Consider the following 10,276-nt stretch of genomic DNA (forward strand, 5'->3'; position numbering starts at 1 on the left):
GATTAATAACAAGCTGGGGACGCATCAGTTGGAAGTAACAGAGGAGGAGAAGGACCTCGGAGTATCGGTTGATCACAGGATGACTATGAGCCGCCAATGTGATATGGCTGTGAAAAAAGCTAATGCGGTCTTGGGATGCATCAGGCGAGGTATTTCCAGTAGAGATCAGGAGGTGTTGGTACCGTTATGCAAGGCACTGGTGAGACCTCATCTGGAATACTGTGTGCAGTTCTGGTCTCCCATGTTTAAGAAGGATGAATTCAAACTGGAACAGGTACAGAGAAGGGCTACTAGGATGATCCGAGGAATGGAAAACCTGTCTTATGAAAGGAGACTCAAAGAGCTTGGCTTGTTTAGCCTAACCAAAAGAAGGCTGAGGGGAGATATGATTGCTGTCTATAAATATATCAGAGGGATAAATATCAGGGAGGGAGAGGAATCATTTAAGCTTAGTACCAATGTGGACACAAGAACAAATGGTTATAAACTGGCCATCAGGAAGTTTAGACTTGAAATTAGACAAAGGTTTCTAACCATCAGAGGAGTGAAGTTCTGGAAGAGCCTTCCAAGGGGAGCAGTGGGGGCAAAAGACATATCTGGCTTCAAGACTAAGCTTGATAAGTTTATGGAGGGGATGGTATAATGAGATTGGTCTTTGGCTATTAGCGGTAAATATGCCCAATGGCTTGTGATAGGATGTTAGATGGGGTGGGATCTGAGTTACTACAGAGAATTCTTTCCTGGGTGTCTGGCTGGTGAGTCTTGCCCACATGCTCAGGGTTTAGTTGATCGCCATATTTGTGGTTGGGAAGGAATTTTCCTCCAGGGCAGATTGGCAGAGGCCCTGGGGTTTTTTCGCCTTCCTCTGCAGCGTGGGGCACGGGTCACTTGCTGGAAGATTCTCTGCACCTTGAAGTTTTTAAACCACGATTTGAGGACTTCAGTGGCTCAGACATAGGTTAGGGGTTTGATACAGGAGGGGGGGGGGGGGTGAGATTCTGTGGCCTGCGATGTGCAGGTCAGACTAGATGATCATAATGGTCCCTTCTGACCGTAAAGTCTGAGTCTATGACTAGGGGGTGCTGTGCTGGGACAGGAGGAGGGGGCGCAGCAGGAGGCGCTCTCAGCACTGATTGACAGGACCCCAAAGCAGCACTAGGGGGCGCTGTGCTATAGGGGATGCTCTCAGCACTGATTGACTGGACCCCAGAGTGCACTAGGGGAAGCTGCTCTGCAGGGGGCGCTCACAGCATTAATTGATGGGACCCCAGAGCAGCACTAGGGGGCGCTGTGCTATAGGGGATGCTCTCAGCACTGATTGACAGGACCCCAGAACACACTAGGGGGCGCTGTACTGCAGGGGGTGCTCTCGGCACTGATTGACAGGACCCCAGAGCAGCACTAGGGGGCGCTGTACTGCAGGGGGCGCTATCGGCACTGATTGACAGGACCCCAGAGCAGCACTAGGGGGCGCTGTACTGCAGGGGGCGCTATCGGCACTGATTGACAGGACCCCAGAGCCACACTAGGGGGCGCTGTACTGCAGGGGCACTATCAGCACTGATTGACAGGACCCCAGAGCAGCACTAGGGGGCGCTGTACTGCAGGGGGCGCTATTGGCACTGATTGACAGGACCCCAGAGCGCACTAGGGGGCGCTGTGCTGCTGGAGATGCAGATTTAAGCTGAAACATAACACGAGGTCCTGGGTAAATCCCAGCTCAGATGAATCCATGCTGCCTCCTTAAATCCTCCTGTTGGTTTCAGTTGGATCCAGGATTCCTCTTCACTTGTTCTAAGCTGCTGTTCAGAGTGGCTGTGTGCCCCACTCCAGAGGTGGCTGCATTTCCATGGAGAGGGCAGTCATTGCTCTGTATGGTTTGTGAAGCCCTAGGTCCTAGACTCCCCATGGCCCATCCCCTTCCTAGCATCCCTGTCTGCAGACTCGATACCGTCTCAACCCGCCCTGAGGGACCCAGAGCACCCACGGGACCCAGCCTGAGCCGATGTTCTCACCCCCCTGCAGGGATCTGCTTGGGAAGGAGCCGCAGGAGAAGCTGGACATCAAGCTGAACCCTGACGGGAGTGGGCAGCTCCATGTGCCAGGCCTGACCAGTGTGGAGGTGCAGGGACTCAGGGAGATCCGAAAGGTACCAGGGGACAGGGCAAAGCCACACATGGCCTGCGGGTGCAGAGGAGGAGTGAGGGGGCGGAGTCAGTGCTCATGAATTGGTGAAACCTGGTCCAGCCACCCCTCTGCTTCCTCCCTTTGCTGGCGCTACTGACTCAGACCGGTGCTCTGGGGGCGCTTCGCCGAGCAGAGCGGGAGGCTCCCCGCGGCTGCTGCACGTCACCGCGTCTGGGGACTGTGAGGTTCTCTCCAGCTCCCCCGTTCCTGGTGGGTTCATTCCCTCGGCCTTTGGCTTTGCCTCAGATGTTGTCGCTGGGGAAGAGGAACCGGGCGACCTACTGCACCAACATGAACGAGCGCAGCTCCCGGTCCCACGCCCTGCTCACCGTCACCATCACCGGCACCAACTGCAGCACCGGCACCAAGACCTCAGGTACCCACTGCTGTGGGCCTGCGCCACAGTCCTCTCCTGGATCCCCGGCCTGCTGCGTGTCGCCCCCTGCTGGCTGTGCGGCGACAGGGAGAGATGCCCTGGGACAGCCGGGGGGCGGCAGAGCCACTGGAGTCCGTCTGTCCATCACAGCTGATGGACAGGAGGCGAGGAAGAGGGCTGGGGGGCTTTGGACGTCATGGTCAGCACCGGGGACACACTGATTCAGGATTTCCGGGGGGAGGGGGGGCACTTGAGGCTTGGTGTTTGTGAGAGGCCCCAGAGCCTTGCTCTGGCCCCCCCCACACTGGGCAGAGGGCCCCCGGAGGCTGCTCTGAGGTCAGACCAGGCTTCTCAGGGGTTCCTAGGCAGGAATGGCCGGCTGAGGAGGTGTCAAGTCGCCCGGGGCTCGCTCAGGGGAGGGTTGGCTGATTCCAGGGCAGGGACCGGCCGGCGTTCCTGGCTGCCAGCCAGCCTGCGCAGGTATGTCTGTGCTGCAGTTTGGCCCGTGTCAGCTGGCTCTGGCCAAGTGCTCTGAATTGCAGGCTCAGATTTATCACTGTTGATGCAAAATTGTGCTCCCATCTGTGTGCAGGAATGGAGAGGTCCCAGCTCCTCTCTTGTGGGGCAGTGTTAGGTGTGGTTCGGGTCTGGGAGCCCAGTGCCAGCTGGAGGGGGAGCGAGGGGATCTGGAGGGCGGGCAGGGAAGGGCTGCGGTTCCCCCAAGAGCACCCCACACCTGGTCCCTTCCTGGCAGACCCAGCCCTGCCTGGCTCCCCGGAGCCCACCGTGCAGGTCCCACTAAAGCCCAGACTCTCCTCTTGTGTCTCTGGCGCCCCAGGGAAGCTGAATCTGGTGGACCTGGCGGGTTCTGAGCGGGTCTGGAAGTCGGGGGCGCAGGGCGAGCGGCTGAAGGAAGCTCAGAACATTAACAAGTCCTTGCTGGCCCTGGGGGAGGTGATCCAGGCCCTCAGAGCCAAGCAGGGCCACGTGCCTTTCCGCAACTCCAAGCTCACCTACCTGCTGCAGGACTCCCTGGGCAAGGGCAACAAGACTGTAATGATGGTGCAGGTAGGTACCGCCAGGCCTGGGGCATGCTGGGGAATGGCCGCACTGCATGCTGGGGTTTGTAGTCTCCGTAGGCCGCATCTCCCGCGCATGAGCTGCTGCACCCAAAATGCCTCGTGGAAATTCACCATTCTGTGGCAGAAAAAAGGAATAACCGTTGTTGTTTGTGTAGGACCTACATTATTTCACCCTGTGCTGCTGCCTCTGGCCAGCAGGGAGAACGCTGCTGACTAACAGACTTCCCAGTCCAGGGCGATACGGGGGTCGCCGAGGGCTCGGTTGGTTCCTGCTCAGCTGAGCAGTGGGCCCATATCGCCCCTCCCCGCACACCCCACCCATGTCCGTTATTACCATGCTGAGGGACCCCTGGGGTTTGTGTGTGGGATGGGACTCTGGGGGATAGGGCCCGCTGCCCCTTGGTGGTGAAGGCAGGTAATTCTAACCAGGCCCCCTTACTCCGGCCGTCTCTCCCCCCAGATCTCGCTACTGGAGAAGAACGTGGGGGAGACCATGTGTTCCCTGAAGTTCGCCCAGCGCGTCTGCAAGGTGGAGCTGGGCCCGGCTTCCCGCAGGATCGACTCCTGGGGCCAGAGCGAGCTCTGAGCCCGCCTGGCCCCGTCCCTGTGCCCAAGATGCAGGCAACAACCCCACCTGTCTCCAGCCGTGGCAGAGCAAGGGGGCACCAGGGCAGGGTAGGCAGGGGCTGTCAGCTGGGAGGGAGCACTCGCATCCACCAGCCAGCGCACCCACGGGGCGACGGGGGCGTCTGGTCCCAGACACCAGGCTGCCGGTGGAGCCCTGGCCCCCTGAGCCCAGCAGCAGGGCAGAGAAGCAGGGGAAGGGAAAGGCCTGGCCTAGGCTGACCATGCTAAGCTGGTTCCCTCTGCCCACTAGCGGGGACCCCGGCAGTGTCCCCAGCTCGGCGGGGGGGGGGGGGGGGCTGTGATTTCCTCCAGCCGTGGGGTCCCTCTCGGGCCAGGCACACGCCCTGAGCAGGGCCATGCTGGGCCCATTGTGACTAGGAGACGTGCCCCCCCACACACACCATTACTCCTGTAGTACAGGTCGCCCAGCCCCCCATGCTGGGTATTGGCAGCCCTTGCCCTGGGCGAATGAAGGCTTGGCCTAGGGGAGGGGGTCCTGGATCTCCCCTCTGACTCCGTTCTCACCTCTGCTGGGCCCCTGACGACGGAGGAAGGCTGTGTGGGACAAAGGGCTCCCACTCTGCAACTGTTATTGTAGGGCCTATCCTAATGGTCGGGCATGCTCCCTGCGTGTGCGTAAAGCACACGGAGCAGTCGCCCTGCCCTCTGAATGGGCGACTAGGGGGCCTTGCCCCTGCCCCACAGCAATGCCCCCACACACTGCCTGACAATTGCTGAGCAGCTGCTGCCTTGAACAATCACGCATGCTCCTCCGCACACGCATGTCCGAATGCACATGCAAAGCCAGGTACATGTGCACCTACAACCCCCTGGCCACCCACTTGGGGGGAGATCATGGAGGAATCCTCTTCCCCTCCCCTTTTCTCGAAACCTGTGCCAGAAGGTAATTAGTGCAATAGCCTGGAGGGAGGCATCCTCATGCCCATGCTGCTGGCCACCTCCACAGCACCCCCTGCTGGAATAACTAGGAGCCTCCCCATAGCCAGTGCTGCCCCATTCCCTGCAGTTGCCCCCTGCTGGAGTAGCTGGGCACTCCACTCCCAGCCAGTGCTCCTGCCCCACTGCCTGCTGGGAGAGACCCTTCATGCCCTGTCCCCAGGTCTGCGTCCAATGGGGCAGAGGGGCTGCTGGGGGAGGGATGGGGCCCCCAGGCTGTATCTGTGCTATCTGAGCCCTGTTCCCACTGGACGCTTGCAGGGGCAATAAAGAGGAACCTTTGCACCACAACCTGCTCTCGATGCTGCCTTATTAGGGCGAGGGGCCCAGGTGTGAGACATCCCTCCCCCATCTCCATCCCTGCATCCACCCACCGGACCCTGTGTCTCCTGCACCCTCAGCCAGGGTGAGGTCCAGTGCCACCCATCTGCCGTCCCCCTCCACTTGCCGGAGCAAAGAACCTGCTGGCCCCAGCCTCTGCAATCCCCACAGGTCATCCCTGGGCCAGCCCCAAACACCCTCTCACAGCCGATGCCCATGGCCCTGTGCCCTGGCAGAGGGGTTAGCTTCCTATTTCCTGCCATGGGTTCCATGACCTCACCTTGCTCCTAATCCGCCGCCCCCCCCCCCCCCCCCCTGTGTAGTGAGGAGTCGCAGCTGGAGCCGGGGGTGGAACGGGACAGGCTCAGGGAGCCGGGGGGAGCAGGCTGTGGGTCAGCGTAAGACAGGGGCAGGTGATGGGGTCAGCGCAGAGAGCAGCACGGCCAAGTCTCCATTCACCTTTATTCATAGCTGTGCGTGCGCACACTTTACACACGTACCCCCCCCAAACCTCCACCCCCACCCGCTCACCTTCCCACTGGGGCAGGCCGGAGGAGGGGCAGGCCCGGCCCAGGCTCTGGGCCCTGCTCCCCTGACTCCCAGGCCACGCCCCAGCATGCACCGCTCCCACCTGGGCCCAGTGGCCAGGCCATGCTGCGCGCTGGGCCTGCCGGCTCTGTGGTGCAGGCCAGGGGCTCGGGAGAGGCTGGGCTCCGGGGCAGGGCCCGTGGGGAGCTGCCCTTCCCCAGATTTTGGCCTTTATTGCACGTTTAGCATCAGCCATCGCCCGGCAGCCGTGCTGCTGCCCTGCCGGAAAGGGGCTGCCCCCGTGCCCCTCAGAAACCCCCGTACTGTGGCAGCACCAGCTGCTGGGCATGCCAGGGCGGAGGCGCCGGGTGAGGGGCGTGACTGGCCTTGCTGGGGGGGAGGGCCGGGAAGGGGCCGTCCAGGTCCATGGGGACGCCCAGCAGCGGGGGAAGGGCCGCCGTGGAGGGCTGAGGCACGAGGTCCCAGTACGCCGGGCTGACGTAGGCAGTGGGGCAGTAGCTGAGGTAGGGCAGCCCAGGGATGGGGGGAAAGGCAAAGCAAGTGGGGATGAGCGGGGGCAGGCCCACGGCGTAGGAGGTGGGGAGCTGGTGCCCGGGGGACACCGGCGGGGTGCGGCCCGCGGAGCCCTCCGAGTCGGAGCTGCTGCTCGGGAAGGGGTGGAGCAGCCGGGGGCGCTTGGCCAGAGCCGGGGCCTGCGGGCTGCCTGGGCTCTTCTCATCCAAGGGCAGCGTAGAGGCAGAGGAGGAGCGAGTCCGTGGGATGCCAGGGCCCCTCAGCGCAGGGGGGGAAGGAAGCGGGAAGGGAGAGGGCTCCTGGCCCTCCGGGTGTGGAGACCTCCCCGGCCTGGGCAGCCCCTGACCCCCAGGCTGCTCGTTCAAGTCCACCTCGTGCAGGTTCTGCAGCAGGGACTGGATGGAAAAGGAAGTGTCCAGCCGGGGCCTGGGACGTGGGGCCTGAGTCTCTGGATCGGCCCCCGGGGTGGGAGCTCTAGCGCCCACGCTGGCTGCAGGCTGCAGCTGCTGGGACCCCCCCCCTGTAGTGCTGCCCGTGCAGGATGAAGGGGGCCAGGTCACTGGCGAAGGAAGCCGCCTCCTGCCGGGAGATGGCCGTGTTCTGCAGCTTCAGGGCGTCCGGGGGGATCTGGCTCACGTCCACCGTCCAGAAATTCCCTTTGGCCTTGGGCTTCGCGGGATCCTTCAGCAGCTGCCGGGGAGAGAGCGAGACAGGCTCAGCCTGTGGGAGGAGGGAGTTCTCCAGGGACAGAGCTCCCCAGAGTCAGAGACCTCCCCATCAACCTGCCCCCCATTTCCTGTTAACCCCCCACTGCCAGCCTGTCCCCCATTCCCCATCATCCCCACCCCCCACTGCCAGCCTACCCCCCATGCCCTGTCATCCCCATACCCCATGAACCCCTCCGCACTCCCCCCCCCGTCAGCCTGCTTCCCATGACCTCTCATCTCCCCCCCCCCCCCCCCCCCACCGCCAGCCTGTCACCACATAGCCGGTTAACTGCCCCCCCAACACCGCCAGCCTGCCCCCCAATAGCCCCATCACCCCACCGCCAGCCTGCCCCCCCCCCCATCCCGTCACCTCCACCACCGGGCTGTCCCCAATGCCCCGTCACCCTCCCCCGGTAGGGTGACCAGACACCAAGTGTGAAAAATCGGTACAGGGGGTGGGGGGTAATAGGAGCCTATATAAGAAAAAGCCCCAAATATCGGGACTGTCCCTATAAAATCGGGACACCTGGTCACCCCCCCCCCCCCCGTGTCTCTGGCACCCCAGCCCAGCGCTCACCTTGGAGAAGCAGCGGTTGGAGGACAGGTTGTGGCGGATGGAGTCTTTCCAGCCCTGGTAGCCCTCCGTGAAGAAGGGGAAGAGGGCGCCGATCTCCTGGATGATCTGAAGCCGAGAGACAGGCGGTGAGAGCCCCTGGCCATGGGCGGAGCAGAGCCCAGCGCCGGGCCCTGCTGGGGGACCCTCACGCACCCCTCCCTGACCCGAACCAGTGACTCCCACCTCCCCCAACCCAAACCACTGACCTCGCCTCTTCCCCCAGCACCCCAACCCCAACCCATCGATTCTCACCTCCCCCGAATCCGTGACCCCGCCCCAAACCCCGGACTCCCCCTGCCCACCCGGAACCAGTGACCCCCACTTCCACTTCCCCACCCCGAAACCATTCCAAACCACTGACCTCCCAAACCCCTCCCCCATCTATACCAGTGACCCCCACCTCCATCATCCCGAACCAGTGACCCCCCCTCCCTGAACCACCGAACCCAGCCCCAACCTGGACTAGTAACCCCCCACTTCCACTGCCCCACTCCAAACCAGTGATCCCCACCTTCACCACCCCGAACTAGTGACCGCCACCCCCTCAAACCAGTGACCCCCCCTCTCCCCCAACCACCCCAACCCCACCTGAAACCAGTGCCCCCCCTCTCCCCACCTGAAACCAGTGACCCCCACCTCTCCCCCAACCACCCCAACTGAAACCAGTGACCCCCACCTCTCCTCCAATCACCCCAACCCCACCTCAAACCAGTGACCCCCCTCCGCAACTCAAACTAGTGACCCCCACCTCTCCCCAACCACCCCATCCCCACCTGAAACCAGTGACCCCCACCTCTCCTCCAACCACCCCAACCCCACCTCAAACCAGTGACCCCCCTCCGCAACTCAAACTAGTGACCCCCACCTCTCCCCAACCACCCCATCCCCACCTGAAACCAGTGACCCCCCTCTCCCCCAACCCCACCTGAAACCAGTGACCCCCCCCTCTCCCCACCTGAAACCAGTGACCCCCACCTCTCCCCCAACCACCCCAACTGAAACCAGTGACCCCCACCTCTCCTCCAACCACCCCAACCCCACCTCAAACCAGTGACCCCCCTCCGCAACTCAAACTAGTGACCCCCACCTCTCCCCAACCACCCCATCCCCACCTGAAACCAGTGACCCCCACCTTTCCCCCAACCACCCTATCCCCACCTGAAACCAGTGAACCCGCAACCGCCCCAAACCTGAACCAGTGACCCCCCCCAGAACCAGTGACCCCCCCCCAAAACGACCCCTCCCCCCTCTCCAAACCAGTGATCTTCCCCCGCCACTATCACCCCCAAACCGGGGACGCCGCCCCTGCCATCGCCAATCCACCCCAGCGCCCCCCACAACCAACCGATGCCCCCCAGCCCGCAGGCAAGAACCTTGGAGCGGAGCTGACTTCGGGACAGGTGACCCTAACCTGGGCTCCCCGCAGGGAGTTCAGGGGTCCCCGCCCCACCGCTCCCGAGCCCCACGGCCTCCTACAGGGCACCCAAGGAGGGAAGCGCAGCCTGGGGTTGGGGGTCACTGGTTCCGGGCGGGGGTCTCCTCCCGGGGGCACCAGCCACCGAGGGGCCCCGCTCCGGGCCTTGGCGAGTTGCGCGCTGCGCTGCGCTGCGCTGCCCGGCCAGGAGGGCGCAGCTGTCCCGGGCAGGGGGCCCCGTACCTGGGACAGCTTCAGCTTCCTGCCGGGCGAGGCCTGGATCACCAGGGCGATCATGGCCAGGTAGGTGTAGGGCGGCTTGCGGTGCCGGCTGTATTTCTTCTTCTTCGGCGGGGTCTGCTCGGCCGGGGGCCCGGGCGGCCGCTGCATGGCGCGGGGTTGGGGCGCGGGGTGGCCGGCGGGGCCCGGGGGCTGGGTCCGTCCCTCCCGGCCAGGCGCCCGGAGCGTGTGAAGGGGACGGTCAGGCGCCCGCGGCGGCTGTTGGGAGCTCTCCGGTGGGCGCATTAGGGGCTCTCAGTGGCCATCGCCGCCTTTGTCATGCTGATGGGCGGCTCGCCCCCGCTGGAGCCAGCCCGGCTGGGCGCGGCCCAGGGGCAGGGGCTGGGCGCTGGCTCGGCCCTGGGTTGATTGAGGTGAGAAGTGGCCCCCGCCTCCCCCCCCCCAAGGTCACGGTGCAGCCCAGCTCCACCCCCAGCCAGCTCCTGGCCAGAGCCACCTGCCCTGCCAGGCTCTGGGGTGACCCCACTGGCAGGGTGGGCACCTGCCGTCCTGGGGCACTGCCCTGGTATTGAGCACTGGGGTGACAAGCAGCCGCAGATGAGCTGAGATCCCGGGGGCAGAGTGAGGCCTGGCTACTTTAGGGTGTTGGGTGGGGGCCTAGGAACCATGAGCCGGGATGAGGCCAGG

The 10,276-nt window shown here is 63.5% G+C and overlaps 2 protein-coding genes across 2 annotated transcripts in view; one reads left to right on the forward strand and one right to left on the reverse strand.

The window, feature by feature from the left end:
• KIFC2 (kinesin family member C2) overlaps nt 1–4,231 on the forward strand; it is a 36,552-nt gene extending 32,321 nt beyond the window's left edge. The window contains exons 16-19 of the mRNA XM_065399064.1: nt 2,026–2,149; nt 2,434–2,563; nt 3,402–3,631; nt 4,106–4,231. Of these exons, the coding sequence (XP_065255136.1) occupies nt 2,026–2,149; nt 2,434–2,563; nt 3,402–3,631; nt 4,106–4,231 (610 nt within the window). The remainder of the gene's footprint in view (nt 1–2,025; nt 2,150–2,433; nt 2,564–3,401; nt 3,632–4,105) is intronic.
• A 2,155-nt stretch (nt 4,232–6,386) lies between these two features.
• On the reverse strand, nt 6,387–9,739 carry LOC135875183 (forkhead box protein H1-like). Its single transcript, XM_065400177.1, is given in 4 exon segments — nt 6,387–7,133; nt 7,135–7,302; nt 7,897–8,001; nt 9,593–9,739. Coding segments are annotated over 4 exon segments (1,167 nt in total).
• Nucleotides 9,740–10,276: the final 537 nt, after the last annotated feature.

The sequence above is a fragment of the Emys orbicularis genome, chromosome 2, assembly GCF_028017835.1.
Source record: "Emys orbicularis isolate rEmyOrb1 chromosome 2, rEmyOrb1.hap1, whole genome shotgun sequence".
Classification (NCBI taxonomy): Eukaryota; Metazoa; Chordata; order Testudines; family Emydidae; genus Emys; species Emys orbicularis.